Genomic DNA, 22,885 nt, shown 5'->3' on the forward strand with positions numbered 1-22,885 from the left:
TAATATAATTTTAGCTTAGAAAAAGAGGAACACAGAATACCAAATTTTAATGAATCAGAAAAATTTAAGAGACGAACGGAAACATCCTGCAAAAGGTTTGGAAAAAGACACTGATAAATGGAATCTAATAGTAACATGAAAATGTGCTTACTATCATTGATCATTAGGAAAATGTAAAAAGCAAAATGATACACTTTGGAAAGTTTGACAGTTTCTTACAAAGTTAAATATTCTATGAGACAGTAGCCCTATTCCTAAGTATTTATCCAAGTGAAATGAAAACATGTTCTTAGAGAAACCTGTGTATGAGTATAATAGTTTTATTCATAATCACCAAAATCTGAAAACTCAAATATCCTTCCAGTTGGTGAATGGATAGACGGGTACATCCATACAATGAAATACTAAGGAATAAAAACAGGATAAAACATGAACGGGTCCTCAGAAGCCTCATGCTAAGTGAAAAGCCTCCGTTTACAGAGCATTCCAGAAAACTACATGGACAGGAGACATCAGAGGCTTCCTGAGGTAGGGATGGGAGTTGGCTACAAAAAGGCACCAGGGAATTTTAAGGAGCGGTTGAAACTCCTATAACAGGTGAGCTGCTGTGTGATAGTGTCTGACAAAACTAAAAATAGTTGGAAAGGTTCTGTCTAGCTTAACCAAACCTTTAAAAGAAAAGGCTTTTTACAAAAGGCTAGGACATGTTAGTATTTTACTGACTAGAAATCACATCAGGGAACCATTCATTCTCTCTGGCCATGCAAGGGTTATGTCCCGAATTAATGTAGTTTTGCCTACAACCTTTAGTCTACAATCGAGTTGCACAGGCTAGGAGACTCAGTTTAGATTGTAGTTAGGAATACTGAGCCTTGGTGGTACCTGAGATCTGAATGTCTTACCACCTTCTTTTCTTGGTTCACAGCTATAGATTCTGCTCATGCTCATGCAGCTGCTTGTTTTCCCTGGAGTGGGGTTTTTTGTTTTTTTTTGGCCAAATAGCCTAGGGAGCCAGCAACTGGGTAGAGAATGGGCTGTCAGTCTGATCTGATCCAATCTGAATCAGAAAAGGAGTACTGGTGGCAGCATCCCTCACTGGAAGATGCATTTCATTATTCAATAGTCAGATACATTCCCTCTTAGAAAAAAAGGTAAATTCATTCCAACTCATGGGATGAGTCAGTAGGAGCTAAAAGGCTCCAAAAGGTAGGTGAACTTGAGATGTCACATCAGGAATACGAACTGTAAGAAAGTGAAGTCAGTCATTGGTGTCTGACTCTTTGCGACCCCGTGGACTGTAGCCTACCAGGCTCCTCTGTCCATGGGATTTTCCAGGCAAGAGTACTGGTGTGGGTTGCCATTTCCTTCTCCAGAGGACCTTCTCAACCCAGGGATCAAACCTGGGTCTCCCACATTGTAGGCAGATGCTTTACCATCTGAGCCACCAGGGAAGTCTAAGGGAGACCAAGACACTAAATAGTGGGTCAACCTTGAAAGGGTGAAAGGACTTCTGTTTTTAAGATGATGGCCAAAAGATCAAGGAAATAAAGTTTCAGGGTGGTCTTGTGTCCCCTGTCTTTCATATGACAGGCAAAGACAATGACAGGAAAGTGAAATGAACCCATCTGAGAGGTTCCACCCTGTGCAGTTCCAATTGCCCACTGCAGGTCCTAACAAGAAGACCCAGTAGGACACAACATTCTTGAGCCAACTTTTCTTTGGCTCAGAATGCTGGAAGAGCTATGGCAGCTAAAAACCAGAGGATTCAAACCAGGTCCTTCCTAGAAGGAAACAGACGATCTTGTGGAAGTAAGCTAGGAAAGGTTGGTGTAAAATGGTTCCATGAACTCTACTGGAATAATCCTTGGGTATTGCGTCTCAGGAAGTTATCACAGCTCCTCCCTTAAGGCAAGGCATTACGCAGAGAGCTCTTCCCCTCATGGGATTTTCTTCATCAGTCCCCTCAAAATACAATAGCTATCCATACTGAATGGAGATTTTAAAACCTGAAGCTCTAAAGATCTGATAATCTCCTATCAAAACAAATTTATGTTCTGTGCAAGGGAGTGCTTAAATGATCATTACGTCAACTAACTTACTCCAATCCAGAGAGGAGACCCAGAAAAAAAAAAGAGTAGGGGACAGGAGGAAAGGAAGCCCTCAACTCCTGCAATGGACTATTAGGGAAAAAAAGCAGAAAGTTTAAAATCAGGAAAAGGCAACAACAACAAATATCTGACATTTCAAAGAAACAAACACTAAAAATTTTTTAAAGAATGTAGCCAAAGATAAAAATAAGACTAGAAAGAAAACACATCTTATAATAAATATTTAAATAAAAAGGCTGAAAACTGACAATGCAGAAAGTGTAAGATACAAAGACTAGGATAAAATTAAAATCCACATGTATAGGGTGAAATAAGTCATAATCAGAGTGAAAAGAAACTTCCTAAAAAGTATAACATATTAAAAAGATAAAAGGGAAAAAGAGAGGTAAGGAAGCAGAGCAGGGAGTTCCACAGAGTCCACAGCATGAGCCTGGGGAACTAAGATCCTGCAAACTGCGAGCCACCACCAGCAAAAAAAAAAAAAAAAACCCAAATAGAGTAAAACCCAATAATAACTAGAAGTAGTTGAGGAAGAAAAATCTGATGAAAGCTCTTTTATTAAGAGGAGGGGATGCTTTCTTGGCTCCTGAGAAAGGAAAAGGAAAGAGGCAGACAGCAGAGATGCTTTGGAAGCTTCTCCTTCTACAAGGGCTCATTTCCCTGAGGGCACTTTGGGCCCCTGGGAGGAGATGTGGCTTTCTATGCAAACAAAGCTCATTAGATCCTTCTTCCTGGTAGTGAGCACTCCACATAATTCTCTTCTATCAGAGGGTCCCTTTTATAGTCATACCTGTACATAGTTCAGAAACAAAATTTGGAAGATGAAAAGCAAAATCACTAAAAATAATTTATTGCTTTAAAAAATAAATTAACATTTATAATAGAATACTAAATCAGATTTTCTCAAATGTATTAACAACAGCATACTATACTTTAGTAAACAAGGATTTCCAACTTATGGTATAACGAAATAAGTCAATTAAACACTTGGTTTAGCTAGGGACAAACATCAGCCACTGCCACCTGATCCCATAAATCCACGCTGCTTCACATCTGAAAACTGAGTAGAGGGGTCTCCCTGTTCTTTCCATTGGAAACTTCCTGAAGAGCGACACACCCAGGGAAGAGAAGAGGCTACTGTAGCAAGGTGTAGCTGAACTAAAAGTTCTACTTCCCTTACCTTGGGGGAAGTTAAAGGGATGTGATTACTTCACCAGGTCTGCATGGAAGACAGTCTGATCAGAAACAGCCTAGGGTAGATTTCTCCTGTGGAATACAATGCCCATGGCCATGTCCTAATTCTTTCTTGAGGTTTCAAAGTGTCTCTGGTCACCAACCCGTATTTGGGGTTGAGGGAGATGCTAATGCTGGGTCCCTGGCCTTCCTCAGATGCCACAGTGGCTTTTGCCCTAAGATGTCCAAAAAGATGGCTCTCCTTTCGTTAGTCACATTGGCTCAGTATTAGGAGTAGAGGTAGGGAGGTAAGGTCAACTTCTGAAGAGTCCACGATTTATTCCACAATGGATGCCAATAGAAGCTCAATGAGATTGTCAGTATTAGGCAATCATCTTTTTATACCTATGAGATTTCTTGTAAGTCTCTCAGGTTTGGCACAAAAGGTTGAAAAGTACTCTGTTGTTCCTGAAGACAAATGCAGTTCCTTCTAAGTTACAAATCGGCACTTAGGTCCTATCGTTGAGCATGTCTTCACGCCATCCCCTGCTTCTGGCCTCCATATAGACAGAGGCGTTGCACTGCTGCATGGTGTATTCCATCTCAGTCAGCTGGCGGCATCCAACGGTCAACTTTTCCCTAGAGGATAAAGAATTGTTACATGACTACAAGACAGTCAGCCAGATAAATGAAAAAATCTCACTACAAAAGGAGAACACTGGGATTGGGAATACATTATTTGATACTTGAGAGTAAAAATGCCTAGAGAAATGGTTTCTTCAGTCGTTCAGTCGTGTCGGACTCTTTGTGACCCCATGGACTGCATCATGCCAGGCCTCCCTGTCCATCACCAACTCCTGGAGTTTACTCAAACTCATATCCATTGAGTCGGTGAGGCCATCCAACCATCTCATCCTCTGTCGTCCCCTTCTCCTCCCACCTTCAATCTTTCCCAGCATCAGGGTCTTTTCAAATGAGTCTGTTCTTCGCATCAGGTGGCTGGCCAGAGTACTGGAGTTTCAGCTTCAGCATCAGTCCTTCCAATGAACCAAATAACTTGGCAGGATAAACAACTTAGTAACACAATTCTTAGATAGTCATCATGGAGACAATCTTGAGGATATTACTGAATTCATGAATAAAGGTTTCCAAGGAAGACCTGCTGCCAATAAGGAGACTGTAGAGTAGATCACATATTTTTGTTTTATTTGGTTTGGGAGTTAAAGGACAGCAAGACTAGTGGATTCTAAGAGGACACACCTCCAGACAGGAACAGACCCTGGACAGGGAGCAGGAAGTTGACAGCTTTGACTCTTAAAGAGAATCAATCACTTAGCCATTAACAAATGAAGTGAGGAAGGAGGTAGTAAATGCCTGATATTTGCCCCAGCTACTCACAACTGTATCTAACATTAAGCTTAGGCGAATTTCAAAAGCTGACAGGAGGACTATTAACTGTGGGATCACTGAGTCATCAGTTAGAGCACCAACTCATTATACATGGTGTCAGGAGCTTAAATCCCCTGAAAACCTATTTAAATCTACTGAGAGGTCGTCTGTATAAGTTCACGAAGACTACCCAGTATCCAGTACTGCATCAGAAAACAGCAGTTTTTTATTATGAAAGTTACACAGTTATTGGGAAGCCCCCAGTGGCTCAGTGGGTAAACAATCTGCTTGAATGCAGAAGACTCAGGAGATGAAGCTTCGATCCCTGGGTTGGGAAGATCCCCTGGAGGAGGAAATGGCAATCCACTTCAGTATTCTTGCCTGAAAAATCCCATGGACAGAGGAGTCTGTCCAAATGGCCACAAAGAGTCAGACACAACTGAGCAACTAAGCAGCATGTACACTGCTATTACTTCTCTGGTTTCTAAGATTGCTCTGAGCCACCTCCAGGGTATTGGGAAGGACTCCTTGCTACCTTTGCACACTACCCCTCCTCCCCCACCCATGAATCCCCCGATGCAGGGCACAAAGGGAAAAGAAGTGAGTCAGAACTGAAGGAATAGGATGAGAGCTAACAATGGCAGCAAAGTAAACACACTGTATTTTTGGAGAGGCCTCACTTCCTGAAAACACATAGTGAGGCTGATTCAAACCTGACTTTTGACTCTATTACTCTAGACCTATTTCCTATATTTAGAGTGCTTAAAATCAGTGTTATGTTCTTGCCAGTTCTTTACAACTACTCAGAAAATGATCTTCGGAAGACTCTAAGAGATCCAAAATAGGAGAGATATAAAATGTTTTCCTATAAACTTAAAAATGAAATTAAAAGGGTAGGTCCCTATTCCTGTTCTTGATTACTTATTCTACATGTGGAAAAAAACTCTTTTAGTAACTAGACTTTTCATCTATTTCAGTGTCTTATTTCTTCTCTTTTTCCCTCCTCTCCTAGTTAAGAGGTGAGCCCTATGCCCTCTTTTCATCCTAGTGGCATGTAGTTTCTTTATCTGTGTGAGGCAGCATTCTGATGATGGATTATCAGCCACAGATTTTGCTTTCCTTCATCAAGTTGTCATTGCTGCTAAGGAAAGTATCAGATGTTTTTCTAGTATCGACCAAACACACCCATCATGTGTTTGGTCGATACCAGACTATCATGATAGGAATTTTTGAGTTCCTTTCCCCAATGGATTAGAAGCAGAATAGCAGAATATTAGACACTGCTTACCTTAACACCTTTGCCTACTGTTCTGTAGCATCTCCAATGACTTATCTCACCTTGGCTTTCACCTCTCGCTGATGAGACATTTACAACTGAGAGAAAGCCTATTACCTATTCTGATATCTCTTAATTGCTAGAAAGTTCTTTCTTTACATTGGGCTTTTAAAAAAAAATCTATAAGCTGTTTGCCTAAATTAAAACAAAACAAGAAGTTGTTATCCCTGTTTCCTCCAACAGTACAGATATTTTATGTCCCTTACAGGTGGTCCTATTTCTTTGCCAAACTAAACAATCCCAACTCCTCATCCTTTCTGGAACAAAGCTAAAGACTGGAGATTGCTTCTAGTTCTGCAATTCTGTACTGTTCGTGAAATTTCTACAGAACTGCCACTGATTTTCTAAATCATCCTATTATGAGTCTGAAACTAACTTTGACCAAATCTCAGATGGGTCAAAATAAGCAGAAATTTGATCAAATCAATAAAAAAATAACTGCAGCAGTTATCTGATTCATTTCAATAGCTAATTTTGTCAAAGTGGCATGGCAGTAGTAAATTGAAGTACCCTACCTCTAATATTTTTTCCAAAATCCTTTCTAGGTACAAGAAAAAGAGTACAATGGATATTGCTTTACAGCTCTCTTAATGTTTCTAAACACTTGCAATGTGCATCTCAAGTAAAGGGAAAATGAAATACAATGTAGTACATATAACAACAGTATATAAACAGTTTTTGATTCAGAAGGTCTGGGCTGGAGTATTAGAGTACATTTCTTGCAAGTTCCCAGATGGTGCTAACACTCAGCTCCAGGAACCACACTTCAGAGAACCAGAGCTCTAATGTGATCCTACCACAGAGCTGATCCCTGGAGTTCAGAAAGCAGTAATTCCGGAAAGCTCTTGCCATAAGGAAAACAAAGTTGTTCCTGATACTCGTGCCTCCAGTTCAGTTTGGTTCAGTTGCTCATGCCTTAGGCAGCATATTATTTGGATATACCAGGTACCTGAAGGAGCTGATGTCACAAACTAAAGTGCATTTCACACGAAAAAATGCACAATTGTGCATTGTCTTGTAAACACGCCAGAACATTCTGTCAAGAATTCATAGGTCAAGCAAAGTTAATTAAACACTATTCCTAATTTATTTTTCATATATGTATTAATAGAGGATATCACACAAGATATTTATTTAGTAATTTATTTGATAATCTTATTAATTTACCATCCTGGATTTTCTGAGCAAACTCCTCATCTGCTCAGGGTAAGCAGTGCTCAGACCCCACTGGCAAGAGCAAAAGCTAGGACAAAGAATCTACAAACTGCAGAAGAGAGCAAACACTAACTGATGTATACACAGAAACACCAAGGTTCTGCTGTGTCATGGAATTCAAATTTTGGTCCAAACCACTTTCAATGTGAAACCTTAATTACCTGCCTTATCAGAACCTATAAAATAGTTTTCTTCTTGAGCTACTTAATTTCTTCCCTATTGCAATAAATTTGATGTTGACACATCAACAGCCTCTTCCTTCACAACTAACACATCACAAATCAAAAACAAAGATTAGCAAAGTCAGACATTCTAAGTAATTGTTTTTCTTAATATAATGAAGTTAAATCATTCTTCCGTTTTCATTTCTGAGTCACAGGGAAGCTTCGCTACCTCTTATCTATTGCGTTTGGCTCTGCGTCTAGTATGAACTACTGAAACAGAAAGAACCTCTGTCTTCTGGCAACTTACTTGAAAACTGTGAGCTGTGGAGTATACCAGAGGTTCATATGGGAGGTACCATTCACTGAAAATATAGCAAATAATTTTAAAGAAACAACAGAATAACAAATCTAAAAGCTATTAACTTTAAAAGCCCACTTGAACAGCAACTGCCATTTTCCAATGCATTCAAGATATTAGACATATTGGATTTCTCTTTAAAATCATCCTTTCAGGATTAATAAGAGGGAGCTTATTAATTACTATCATAGTTCAAATTCTTGGCATTGTAAGTGCAAAGAAAACAAAGAGAAAAATAGGTACTACTTTAACTTTGAACATTTGACACTTGCATCCTTTCCCTCTCCAAAACAAAATAAACCAAAAAAACTTTCCAAATATTTAAACAGTAAGCTAAAGTCAAAATAATTTTAGACATGTGAATGGAACCATCCTGTAAGGGACTCTGCCCTCCAAGTTATATACGGAGCTTTACACACCTTCAAAAATATTGCCAAGACTGGAAGACATTATATTTTTGATCCAAATCTCAAGTATACAAACCTTTAAATGCAGATTATCTGTAACAATCTATAAGTAAGAGTTGTTGATTGTTGTTTAGCTGCTGAGTCATGTCTGACTCTTTTGTGATCCCATGGACTGTAGCCCACCAGACTCCTCTGTCCATGGAGTTCTCCAGGCAAGAATACTGGAGTAGTTTGCCATTTCCTTCTCCAGGGGATTTTCGGGACCCAGGGATTGAACCCATGTCTCCTGCAATGGCTGATGGATTCTTTACCACTGAGCCACCACGGAAGCCCATGAATCAGAACATAACTGATTAATTGGTAGTCTGAAGATTAGGGTAAAAAATCATTTTCATCCTCAGCTATGACAGATGATGCATGCCTAACTGGCTTCAGATTTTCTTAGAAAAATTATGTTAATCTAGTGAATGAGTGAATTTTCAGTTATGCTGCCTGGTAACATTTGTGTATGAGTATCAGTTTTAGTGTCTTGATATCATCAAACATATTTATCAATCTAGAGTTTTACCAGTAGAGCCACCTTGATAGTTAACTTTGTCATTGTGTCCACTCATACAATTCTGTAGCTACACAAATATATCTACAAATTATAAATGGCAAACAAACTGGTTAAGTGATACAGTGGCATATTACACAGCAGTGAGAATCCAGTCAGTTCTGCTACAGTTCTTGTTTTGAACACAATTTATTGTAACAGCATTGATACATTAAAGAACAATTTGAGCACAACAAAAATTTCCTATTTTCTTATATATGATTTCATTAGTGGAAAATGCCAGATGAACAGAGAAAACTGTATACAGCCTATTTAAATGAATAAATATTAGAAATTTCTCAATTCTAATTTCTATAGATAGATAAAACCCACATAAGCAAAGGCTCTTAGGGATGGGTCTTCAATATTTTTGAAAAATATAAAAAGAGCCTTGACACATCTAAACTTGAGAATTTACTTTAAAAATTAAACTTGCTATGTGCATATATATATATACACAGTTTTTTTATATGTATGAACTATTTCATATTTATAAAAGCTAAAAAGAAATCATAATATAGTGAAGACATAAAAAGAACCCTTCACCACCACCTAGTTAGTGCTATACATGGCAAGAGCATGTTACTTTGATGTATCTACATACATATATATATATATGACTACCTACATATATGACTTACCGATACTCAGCCTGTGAAACACAATCATAAAGTTCCTGGGCAGTAAATTTGACATTTTTATTTACCTGAAAAGAATCAAGATATAGCTATTAAAAATGCATATTAAGTCAAATGAAAGGTGAGAGAACAATTAGAATGGTTCATATTCTGAAGGAGGAGAATGTCAAGTTTTTAGCTTTTGCATAAAAAGGACTAAATAACAACAATTAGAAGTTCAGTGAACATAACACTTAACACTGAACTATGTGTAAAAATATTAGTCCTATTGTTACAACTTAATCTGTTTACAGAACCAAAAGAAGTGAGATGGTCCTGGGATCTGTGGGACTCCCAACAAAGCAGATGATCACTTTAGAGATCAAATGGACAGAAAAAAAAACCGTGTATAATACATGCAACACTAAATTCTACTATGCTGGCTCTTATCAGCAGATTTCATGCATCAGTTAGCCTAGCTCTAACATACTTAATATTTATTTTCTGGGAAAAGTATATAAATTGTTAACATTTAATACCTATACCTAAAGCTACCGTAGATTTGGGTCAGACAGGTAGACTGTTGTAAACAGAATCAGCCACATCTTGTTTATTTCATGAACATTAGAAATAATTCAAGCTGAAAGAAAAAGTTAAGTAGTCAAATCTAACAACATTTGAATACTATGGTTGACCCTTCTGAAAGTTATTACTGAATAACTTTAAACACTAAGGTAATGAACTGTGTGGAAAAATCTGTTTTGGGAAATGGATGATTTATAGACACTTTCTAAATAAATGTGTTTTTCCGACTATCAATGTCTACATATTTAAATGAATATGTTTAAGTTTATAAATATCTATTATAATTCACAATTTATAATACTGTAAAAATAAAAGTCCTTCATCATACAAAAACTTTTTGTGGCACATGTGGAGAACACAGTGAAGGAATCCTATATTTCCTGTATTTCTTGAGGCTTACTACTGATTTAGGCAATGTTTTATTTATGTTGCAAGGAAGAATCTGGAAATTTGCAGAAGGAAATTCTTTGTATCAGATGACTCAAGGGGGGCTTCCCAGATGGCACTAGTGGTAAAGAACCCATCTGCCAGTGCAGGAGACATAAGAGCCAGGTGTTCAATCCTTTGGTCAGGAGGACCCCCTGGAGAAGGAAATGCCTACCCACCCCAGTATTCTCGCCTGGAAAATCCCATGGACAGAGGAGCCTGAGGGGGACTATAGTCCAGAGGGTCGCAAAGAGTCAGACATGACTGAAGCGACTTAGCCCTTAGCCCTGGATTACTCAAGAAATAACATGGTGTCTAACTTTCTAGAAATTCTGAATTAGTGAAGGGAAACTAACTGAAACTATCTTCTATTCACTTTACTTTTAAAAATACTTATGTTATTATTACCATATGCATTTTTGATGAGGAAAAATTTTTGTTCCTACATTGACTTAATTAACACTACTTTAAAGATTTATATCATGAAAGTCTCCTGTAGAGTTTAGGGTATTGCTTATTTGCAAAAGTTCCATGAGCTTCTTTCAGTATTTTTATAACAAATTCAAACATATCTGTATAGAAAATGTTCCATTCACTAAAAGTTAAAAACACATAGTTTTTAAACATAAATTTGAAATATATGTAATTCTCAATTTTTGCTGAAAATGTTATTTAATTATACATAATATTTACTATTATATTTAATGATTTAAGAAAGTGGTATATGATTTACCATGATTAATTTTTAGGTACTTTATAATTTTTATTAAAATAATCTTCTAAAAATGTTTTAAGATATACATTTAGAGTTAACTTATCAACCAGTTCGATTCCTATTTTTCTATATGTTCTGCCCTGATGATCTCAAGGGCCTTTGATATTTTCACTATTGCCCCAACATGCTGGGACCTATAAATGTTTCCAGACTTAGGCCAGCAAATGTCGGCAGTCAACACTGCAGATCTTTGATCATAAGATAAAAGGAATAATCTATTCTCTATCAACTGTTGAGAAAAATCAGCTGAAGAACTGATTTTGAACTTGACATAATATAAATACAAAAAAGTTCTTGAAGCCATTAGCAGATTTTTAGAAAACAAAAAAATCAACTCTCTGATTTATCTGTAGTTTTGAAAACAATCACCCACATCTATTTAGACCCTTCTCCCAGAACAAGGCTGGGGTGATGTGGCTCCGGGTTATAGCAGATGACTTCTAAAGTCAGCAGTGAACCTACTAACAAAGGAAAACTAAAGCACAGATTCATGACATACTCACAGGCTCTAGCCAGAAATATATCATTTCACTATCTTCATTAGTTTTGATACAAGATATTTTAAATTAGTCATATTGGGATGTTTTAAATTACACTATTAAGTATCATTTCTGTGCTTAAGTGTGCAATTTTAATTCCCAGAAAACAAATAACTAAAAAAAAACCCGGTCAGTAAACATTAAGAGTTATGATTGTAAAATGGAATTGGTATCATTAATTCTTAGTTGTACTATTAACAGTGAGTGCCAAATATGAGAAATGGTCATATTATTCTTAATTCTTAAAAAAAATCAAGATCAGGAAGCAAAGGTTTAAGTATAGTGACAGCCAAACATCTTAAAAATTTTAGATTGTCCCTATCACTGCTTATGAGACAAATACATCCAATGTAATAACTGGTATTGGGGATGCAGTTCTGCTAATAGAAATAACTTTAAAAATCTGGGACTCAGATCCACATATTCTTATAAATAACAAATTGGGTATTTTCTCCCAATGCTCTCAGCAACAGAAAGTACTAAACCCCCCAAAGACCTATATATCAGATTTTTCCAGGATGTGATTTTAAAATTGTCCCACTGTTTTTCCAAATAAATTTTTATTGGATTGAAATTCAGAAAGTATGATGAAATAATTATTTCATCAAATCATCTCAAAAGAGGAAATTATCTTAATAATCACATAACGTGGTTATACAGCATTGAGAACTGTGGTGTTGGAGAAGACTCTTGAGAGTCCCTTGGACTGGAAGGAGATCCAACCAGTAAATCGTAAAGGAAATCAGTCCTGAATATTCATTGGAAGGACTGATGCTGCAAACTGAAACTCCAATACTTCAGCCACCTGATGCGAAGAACTGACTCCTTGGAAAAGACCCTGATACTGGAAAAGACTGAAGGCAGGAGGAGAAAGGGACGACAGAGGATGAGATGGTTGGATGGCATCACCGACTCAATGGCCATGAGTCTGAATAAGCTCTGGGAGTTGATGGATAGCAAAGCCTAGAGTGCTGCAGTCCATGGGGCCACAGAGATGGGCACAACTGAGCAACTGAACTGAACTGAACATATTAAGGGTAACTTTTAAAAGGTACACATAAACACCATTTATTCCTTAAATAAGAGAAGTAACACTTACTGAACACTTACTTTGTGCCTGGTACTGTTTGGAGCACTTTACATATATTAAGTTATTTAGTCTTATTTAAAGAATAGCTGTAATTTATCTACTTATGTTATTCCCATTTTAAGATGAGGCAACTGAGACAAGGACAATCAGATAACTCTTCTAAGATTATACACTTAACTGGCGGCAGAACCAACATTTGAACATGACTAGTTTGACTTCAGAGTCCATGTTCTTCAACACTAGGTTCTTAATATAAGATGTGGCATAAAAAAGTTACAGAGGACTTCTTGGTGGTCCAGTGGTTAAGAATCCACCTGCCAGGGCAGGGTACATGGGTTTGATCCCTGCTCCAGGAATCACATGCTTTGGAGCAACTAAGCCCATGAGCCTCAGCTACTGAGCCTGTGCTCTACAGCCCATGCTCTGTAACAAGAGAAGCCACCACAATCAGAAGGCTGGGCACCACAACTAGAGAAAGCCCTTGCACATCAACAAAGATCCAGCAGAGCCAAACTAAAAAAAATTTTTAATTAAAAAAAAATGTTGAAGAGCTAATCAGGTATAAAAGCAAAGGAATACATATAAAGATGTTCAACTTCACAAGAAAAGTGATACCTGAATATGTCATATTCCTATATTTAGAGTGTTTTTAAAAATTAAACACACACACCCTCAAAAAGAAAGAATATATGGGCACATGGGCAAAGAACTGTAAGCAAAGAAAACTGAAGATCAACAGAATACTTTCCTTGGATCAACAAGAATAAGAAAAGCATGCAGATTAATTTACAAAATACACTGGAGCCTCATCAGAGATTTAATTCCAGGGTCTATGCTGCTGCTACGGAGAAAACTAAATTATAGCTTGCGTTTTCAGTAATCAGTGGTGCTCAACTGGAGGTGGTTCTTCCTCCCTAGGGGCCATCTGGGTCTATGAGCTGAGTGCGGTGGGAGGGTATTTTTGGCTGTCACAATGACTGAGAGAGTACTAGCATTTAGTATCTGAGAATCAGAGATATTGAAAAATACTGCAACGTTCCACACTGAAGAAATGACCTATCCAGCATACCAACAGCGCCCTTGATGGGAAACAATTCCATGCGGTATTAGTATAGGTCTCTACTACATGTGCTTACTTAAGAGAATGAAAGACAAAACATGAATGTCGCTGGCAAACTTTGGTGGCATTTAAGAATTTAAAGTAAACAGCAATCAAATAGCATTCCATTTTAGAACACCTCTGTTTATATTAAAATGTGATTATAATGGAAATATGATAAACATTTAAAAATATTTTTCCTACCTCATACTTGATTAGGAAGTTATAGAGGGTCTCAATATCTTGATAATTACTGTTGGGGGCCAAAATCCTAAAAAATAAAATATAAACAAAGGAGGGGGAATGAATTAAGAAAAAAATAAAACTATAGCTTGAACTTTTCTCCCAAAACATATTTATACTGAGAGATGCTTTATTCTCAGTATGTATAATAAGCTTATTAAAATGTTTACAAACTTTTTTTGGTTTTATTTATCAACTAAAGTTATAAACCATGTGCTTCAACAAATATCAATTGATATGAAATATCAATTTATTAAAATATTTTTCTTTACTTATATTAATATGTCATCAATTAATCAACAACTATTAGCATTCTTATGTGAAATTATAGTTCATATTTTGAGTTACAATGATACAGATCTTTCAAAAGTTAGATGGAAATGCGAAGTATATTTACACTCCTTATCTTTTAAGCAGCAGATAAAGATTTCCCACAAAAATGTGCAACCAATGCAAATAGACAAGTGATATAAACTACCATACACATTAAAAAATACTAATAAAGACTATGTGACTGAATTCAAATGATACTGTTTGAACTAACTGCCTAACAATCTATGAAAAAGCATCAGTAATCAGGCTCTGTCAGTCACTGGAAATAACACTCATCCTTCTAGCAGTAAAGTATTAATTCTCATTTTTTTACACTAAGTACTTTTTAATTCTTTCAAGATGAAGAATCTTTTGTTTCTTTTAGAAAAGGAAAGCAGTCCTCCTATTATGGTAAAATGGTTAAGAGCAATGTCTACCTGGGGATCTGTGTTTTTGAGTGAGTTCTGTGTGACTTATTTTCCTTATCTGTTAAACAAGCAAAGTAGTAGTCTTTACTTCATAGGATCATGCTAAGTCACTTCAGTCGTGTCTGACTCTGTGCGACCCCATAGATGGCAGCCCACCAGGCTCCCCCGTCCCTGGGATTCTCCAGGCAAGAACACTAGAGTGGGTTGCCATTTCCTTCTCCAATGCATGAAAGTGAAAAGTGAAAGTGAAGTCGTTCAGTTGTGTCCGACTCTGTGCGACCCCATAGACAGCAGCCCATCAGGCTCCTCCGCCTGTGGAGTTTTCCAGGCAAGAGTACTGGAGTGGGGTGCCATTGCCTTCTCCATCATAGGATCATAGTGAGAATTAAGTTACTATAAGTAAAGTCTTGATGACAGTGTCTGATAGAACAGCAAGCACTATATATTGGTACATATAAAACAGTAACAATGACAACTATGATCATCTAATGTCTAATAGTTTCAAGCCACAGAATAAAGTGCATGACGATTTAACTAATGAGAAATGAAGCCACCCCAATTAATTCTTAAATTCCAAGTGCCTTTTAATTACAACAATGTCTCTAGGTCCTCACATCCTCACCAATGCTTGATGTTGTCAAATATTAGTTAACTGATCTCAATAACATCTTAATTAGATCTTTAAAAAAGTTGGCCCTTATTAGACTTGCAAGATAGCTTACATAAAATAATTTTTCAGGATATAGTCAAATTTTAAATGGATCATACTCCTTTGGAGAAGACACATACAGAATATCTTTAAGAACGTACAAAAATCTTCCTAAAAATAAGTTTCATGGAAAAAGTTACTCTCCCAATAAGTAATTTTAAAATATAAATAATATCAAAACCCCAAAGAAAGAAAAAGCAGACAATAAATACATTGGAAAGAGTCCATAAGTACTTTGTTTTTTAAAATGAGAACAAAGCTATATAGATAAGTTAAACCAATGTTTTATAAAAGCAATGGAAAAAATAATGTGTTCCAATTTTGTAACCTAGTGTAAACAAACAATCAGCAATGTGGAATAATTTACACCCATTCTTTTTTATAACTTTGGAAATAATCCAAACTGTCCATAAAAGAGAGTTAAAAAAATAAATGAAAAAATGTTTTATAAAAGAATCTTATAAATTTCAAGCTTATATTTTCTCTTTGCCAGAGAATAAAGTAAACATTTCTCTGTCCTGAAATACTTCACAAAAAATTAGTTTTAGGTAAATCAGTCATTTATCTATAGCAACAAAGCATAGCCACACTATGAAATAAAGAAAATAATTACATCATCCTAGTTTTCCAATTAGCAAAAAATTGAAAGAATTGTCAACTCCTGGCATGGTTTTATTTTTTAACAGTTTTACTGAGGTACAGTTTACATACCATAAAATTCACTCACTTTAACAATTCAATGATTTTATAAATAAATTTACTGAAATGTACAATGATCTACATTGTACAAACTTAAATACTCGACTATTTGACAAAATATCACAGAATTACCTTGTAACGAGGAAAGGGTTACTGGGATGTCAGCATCATTCACAGATATATTACTGATATAATCAGAATAAAATTATAATGCTATTTTTAAAAACAAGGATATACGTTGTAGGATTTATTATGAAACCTACCACTCTTAAATGCTACTCTTAAAAAATGTTCTGAGGTAAACTGAGCCCCAAATTGAGTAGATAATCTTTATTAAAATATACTCAATTAGGGCTTTTAGACTTTAACAAGGCCAATGAACTCTGAGTTTATGAGAATGGAATTTGGCCTGGTATAAACAAAAATTGCCATCTTTTACTAACTGAAAGTACAGTTTGTTGAAAATACACAAAAAAATGAAATGGAGAAAAATGGTTTATGGACTTTCATGTCTTAAGTAATTCCCCACACACAAATTCTTGAGAGGTCAGCCTTCTCTATAGCTTTCTTATTTGTTTTTAAAAAATACCAGCATGAAGACAAAAGAGTCTTAGAATGAAAGTACTAAAATTACCCTTCAATGGCAACTTTTAAAAAGAATAATAGAAAGAACTAGCCCTTAGAGAAAGTGGCCATTCTTTTTTTATAAATATATCTACATGTTTTCTAAGAGAAATTCCTAACAATCAATAAATACATATCAAATGTATACTATACTCTCAAATGTATATGATACTAAGAGCTATATAATATAAAAAAATTAGAAGACATGGCTGCCTATCCTCAAGTTGTTATAATCACAAAATTTTACTTTAGAATTTTGGAATCAGAATTGGGGAACAGATTGAAGCAGGATTTAATCTGCAGCTAGAAGATTATTTACATACCAAGTTAATCACGATTATTTACAAACCAAGTTAATCACGTTACCTACTTTTCTGTACCCCAGTTCCTCATCTGTGAAATGAGGAGAAAGTAGCACTTACTGAATAAGGTTATTATATGAAGCAAATAAAACAATATGTCTAAAATTAAGATGTTTAGCAGAATTCCTGGCACATGTAAATAAATATTGCTGCTGCTGCTGCTATGAAAACCAGTTTTCAGATGTAGAAACCAAGGTTTAGGGTTGTAAAACACTTGCCCAAGACTACAGAGTGGTGGTAGGTACCTAAATTTCTGTTAGTTTGACTCTGGACCCCATGTTTTTATCCACTAATAAAAAAGGATAACCCTTACAACTTCTTGTATTAAGTGATTTTATGAAATCAAATGAAACAGTCTTTTATTTTATTATTTAATATCAATTTATTTATTTTAATTGGAGGTTAATTACTTTACAATATTGTATTGGTTTTGCCATATATCAACATGAATCCGCCACAGATGTACACGTGTTCCCCATCCTGAACCCCCCTTCCTCCTCCCTCCCCATACCATCCCTCTGGGTCGTCCCAGTGCACCAGCCCGAAGCATCCAGTATCATGCATCGAACCTGGACTGGCGATTCGTTTCATATATGATATCATACATGTTTCAATGCCATTCTCCCAAATCATCCCACCCTCTCCCTCTCCTACAGAATCCAAAAGACTCTGTATGAAATAGACACCCAGTTAATTTGCCTTTTAACAAATGCTTCTGGCAAACTATTTTGTGTACTTTCCAACACTTAATCTTTGTAGTTGTTAGATCTTTCTCAAAGCCACAAAGGAAGTCAGTAGCAGAAGCAACATTCACTCGAAGTTCTAACTCATAACCACATAAGCACTTTGAGTTCTCTATCGATGAGCAATTAACATTAAGTAAGCAGCATGTTCATCTGAATTAAACAAACTTCATTTCCATCTCATTCAATATTAGATAAATATCTACCCATCTCATTAAAGAAAAAAAAAGAGTATGCCACTCAAAAATTTTTTAAAGTTAATAAAATAATCTGACTAAAATTAAAAATCAAATAATGTATTAAAATGGACTAATTTTTAAATAAGGATTTTAAAAATTCAAATAAAACTTTCCTCCTAGATAGAAAAAGTAAAGCATCAGACTCAGGAGTGGGGAAATAAGTCTAGAATATTCAAGTTTAATATCTAACTCTAGAAATTCAAAAGAAGACACAGCATATTCATGGATATTTATAGATCAAAACTTACATCCCACAGAACTGAATAAATTATGTTCCCTGCTGGCAAGGCAGTTTAACATTAATATAATATTCTAAATAGTTTTTTCATGTTTGAAGAACATTAAAAATAAGCTTAAAAAGTAATTATATGACTTATTTTACTCAGCTCACTGTTCATCCATGCTACTCAGGGTTTATCCATGTCGTAGCATCTGTCAGAATTCCTTTCCTTTTTAAGGCTAAATAATATTCCATTGTATGTACATACCTCATTTTGCTTATCTATTTATCTGTTGACGGATAAGAATTACTTTCACTTTTTACTTACTGTGGCTCATGCTGCTATGAACATAGGTAAATATCTCTTTGAGACTATAATTGCAGAACCAGCCCAAACTGGCCCTATCCTGTTTCTAACAAGATACTGAGTTGTTTTTCAGAGACAAATAGAACAAAACCACAAGTCATGCAGCCAAAGCATGCTCAGAAGAGAAAAAGTTGACCTCAAGTAACACCCAGAACCAAAGTTTCCCCCTCCCAGGAACGAAAGGGCCAGATGCGACCAGAGCCCTGTCAGAAGCACAGGGTCCATGGAGCAGGAAGATCCGGTTCTGAGGCTGATGAACCGAACCTCACCACAAATGGACAGGCTCCAAAGCCCTGCCTTGGATACCTGCCCCTCGAGGGCTTCTGCAAACCAACCCTCTTCTTCTACCTCATGAACATTCAACCAAACCCCAGAATGAAGAGACAGAATTGAGAGCCACACCTCCTTGTTTCCTTGCCAGTTAAACCTCACAATAAAGCCCTTTCTCTTCTCAAAAGCTGGTGCAATAGTATTGGCTTATATGCAAATTTGGGCAGCAAGCCCTTTGCTTGATAACAAGACATTATTTTCAATTCTTTTGTGTATATGCCTAGAGCAATCAAAATTATAGACAGGCATCAGGTGCTGCGAAGGGCTGGGAGGAAGAAATGAGAAGTTTACTATATTGAATGGAAACAGAGTTTCAGTTATACAAGATGAAAAGGGTTATGGATGTGGTGATGGTTACACAACAACATGGATGTATTTAATACTCCATTAACACATTTTTATGCACATGTGCACCCAGTTGTGTCTAACTCTTCCCGACCCCATGGACTGTAGCCCGCCAGGCTTCTCTGTCCATGGGATTTCCCAAGAAAGAATACCGACTGGAGTGGGTTGCCATTTCCATTTCCAGGGGCTCTTCCCCACCCAGGTATTGATCCCTCATTTCCTGCACTGCAGGCAGACTGGTTACCACTGAGCCACCAGGGAACCCCTAATCCATTTTTAAGAACACTTAAAAATGGTAATGCTACGTGTATTTTACCACAATAAAAAAGTTAATTAAAACAAAGTAAAAATGTTTGTTTATAGCATTATTTTAAAAACTCATCGTACATTCTCCAAAGCTAATAACCAACTTAAGGCTTATTTTTCACTGTGAATCAACATTATTATTGAAGATACTACTGAGCATCTAACCAGTGCCAGAAAGGGAACAAGTGCTATCTCCTTTAATTTCTGCAATTTAACAAAGCAACTATTACTAATTCCATTTTCTAGATTAGGAAACAAATATAAAAAGGCTAATTAACCTGTCTAGGTGACAGAGTTAGTAAATGGATGGAATGAGGATTCAACTTCAGATCGTTTTGACCCTTGAGCTCTGTTCTTTTCCTTCAAAATAGTTGCCTTTATCTGTCTGACTTATTTCACTTAGTATGATAATCTCTTGCTCCAGCCATGTTCCTCTTATTTTGATACAGAGACATGCAAACTGAATTTTGCTGCTGATGAATTTAAGCAGTATCACTGATAAACTGAGTGAAAATTTATCAAATCAACAACAAGGACATACTCACCAGGGGAAAAAAGTCTTGGATCTTAAAAGAGTATGTTTTTTGGAGTCCTTTACTATAAGCAAAATTAAAATCATGTTTTCTATAGTTAATTTGGTGAAATCATCTATGTAAGTAGGAGATATACATCAGTCTCAGATTTTAAAAGAACACCATATGTAATTAAAAATGGTAAAAAATAAAGTTAAACAACTTAAACAAATTTAAACAAAATAAATTATATTCTGTTTTTCCTTTAGAGTCATTTGCAAGACAAGGGAAGAGGCCTCTGAGGACACTAACCCAGCCAGCATTGCTTGATTCAGCCTCCAAAACTATAAGGAAGCAAATTTCAGTTATTTATGCTACCCAAGTCTGTACTATTTCCTTATGGCAGCCCTAGCAAATGAATACAGCTGACATCCTAAATACTGTTGGCTCAGCTTTGAGGAGCCACAGATCTCGAGATTAGGAGCAAGATGGACCACTTCCCAGAATGTGAGACTGATGTGGAATTCACTGAGTAGTTTATTGCAAAACAACTACTTTATTTGCTTTGCTTCATGGCATTGTATTTCCTGCTAAAAAGTAATCTTACTACTTGAGATGGTGTTGCTGGAGGCCAGTTCTAGGCTTAGCACTAACAACATACTACAAGGGGCCAGAAGTATGACAAACTAGCTCATTCCTCTTCTACTTAGTGCTGAGACCTCTATCAGGCTTAACTAAGTCTTCACAACTAAGTCTTTGAAGAGTATGATGCCCACTATAAGACCAGATACTGCAGTTAAATCTGTATAACAATCATAGTTACTCCTAATATCTTATGAATGTTATTTCCTAGCTGATTAATCCCACCTCATTACCAGGTACTTACTATCTTTCCATTGTAACATGGCAAATAAGATCTCTCTAGATCAAAAGGAAGGAGTAGAGCCAAGATAAGAGCCAAGAGTGAAAGAAAGATTTGACTGAGGTTCCACCATTTACTGCTGGAAGATTTCAATATATGCAATCAGGGCTGTGACACAATTTTACTACTGCCTTACTATAAGCACATCTCCCTATAATAAAGAGACTGTTTATAAAAGATCAAAAATATGAAAGAAATGTTCTATTTAGAATTCTGAGGAAAAAATGTGAAGAGTGAAAAAACTTGTAATACATACATTGAACTAATCAAGACTGAAAGAGCTTTTAAAATGCATTAGACTTTTTATGAAAAGAAGACAAACCAAACCACAAGATAACACCGCATACCCATTAGGATGACTAGTAAAAAAATAAAAAAATAAAAAACAGAAAATAACAGGGATTGATGAGGATGTGGAGAAAATGGAACCCTCGTGCACCACTGGTGAGAATGTAAATGGTGTAACTGCTATGGAAAACACTATGTGGTTCCTCAACAAAATTAAAAATAGAATTAACACATAATCCAGCAATTCAGCTTCTGGATATACCTCCAAAAGAATCAAAAGCAGGGACTCACAGAGATATCTGTATGTCCACGTTCACAGCAGTAATACTCATAAGGGCCAAAGAGCAAAAGCAACCTAAGTACTCATCAAACACGTGCATTACCATATGTAAAATCGATGACCAGTGTCAAGTCTGATGCAAGAAGCAGGGCACCCGAAGTCAGTGCTCTGGGACAACCCAGAGGGATGGGGTGGGAGGGAGGTGGGAGGGGGATCCAGGATGAAGGGACACATGTATACCTGTGGCTGACTCATGTTGATGTATGGCAAAACCATCACAATATTGTATAATAATTAACCTCCAATTAAAAGAAATAAATTTAAAAAATCAACGGATAAACAAAATGTGGTATATACACTTTCCTGGTGCTCAGACAGTAAAGAATCTGCCTGCAACGCAGGAGACCCGGGCCCTATCCCTGGGTGTCGGGAGGATACCCTGGAGGAGGGAACGGCTCCCCACTCCAGTATTCTTGCCTGGAGAATTCCATGACAGAGGAGCCTGGTGGGCTACAGTCCATGGGGTTGCAGAGTCGGACATGACTGAGTGATTAACACTTACTGAGCTTTAAAAAGGAAATTCTGACACAGGCGGCCAACATGGATGAACTTTGAAAATATTGTATTAAGTGAAATAAGCCTGTCACAAAAGGACAAAACTGTATGATTTTACTTTTAAGAAGGGAAACTTTAGCAAAAAGGCCTTTCTGAGAAACCAGAAGATTTAAAATTACTGTAGTGAAAGGGTTAAGAATAACTTCATGTATTATTATTACAAAATTACTTTTTTTGCTGTAACTCTGAGTTTATTTATTATGAATGGCTTTATCTTTTCACATATTATCTAAGAAACATTTATACTGACATTATCTAACTTTTATATTCACTTGACCCATTGTTTTCTCAAGGAAATTTCAAACACAATCTCTTCCCTTGGCTTTGTGATCTCCTACAGTTACATGATGTCCTTCTGCTGTTTCTAGTCTTTATCTCAAAGTCCCCTTGGTCGACTGATAATTAAAATCTGCCCCTACACTTTTATGAATTTAACACCAATAAATTCACCAATGACTTCTACAT

General features: G+C 36.4%; 1 protein-coding gene across 3 annotated transcripts in view; it reads right to left on the minus strand.

The window, feature by feature from the left end:
• Positions 1–2,545: 2,545 nt before the first annotated feature.
• Positions 2,546–22,885, minus strand: part of SWT1 (SWT1 RNA endoribonuclease homolog) — a 104,913-nt gene continuing 84,573 nt past the window's right edge. Inside the window, exons 17-20 of one of the 3 annotated variants that reach the window (XR_005725034.1) lie at positions 14,081–14,147; positions 9,387–9,451; positions 3,289–3,920; positions 2,546–2,898 (exon numbers count right to left, since the gene is read on the minus strand). Coding sequence is in view for 2 of the 3 variants with exons in the window: in XM_040263801.1 (XP_040119735.1) it covers positions 3,791–3,920; positions 9,387–9,451; positions 14,081–14,147 (262 nt within the window). In the remaining variant the exon portion in view is untranslated. Of the gene's footprint in view, positions 2,899–2,930; positions 3,921–7,692; positions 7,748–9,386; positions 9,452–14,080; positions 14,148–22,885 lie in introns of those variants that run through there. The other 2 variants (XM_040263802.1, XM_040263801.1) reach the window with 2 other exon arrangements.

The sequence above is a fragment of the Oryx dammah genome, unplaced genomic scaffold, assembly GCF_014754425.2.
Source record: "Oryx dammah isolate SB20612 unplaced genomic scaffold, SCBI_Odam_1.1 HiC_scaffold_21, whole genome shotgun sequence".
In the NCBI taxonomy this organism is placed as follows: domain Eukaryota; kingdom Metazoa; phylum Chordata; class Mammalia; order Artiodactyla; family Bovidae; genus Oryx; species Oryx dammah.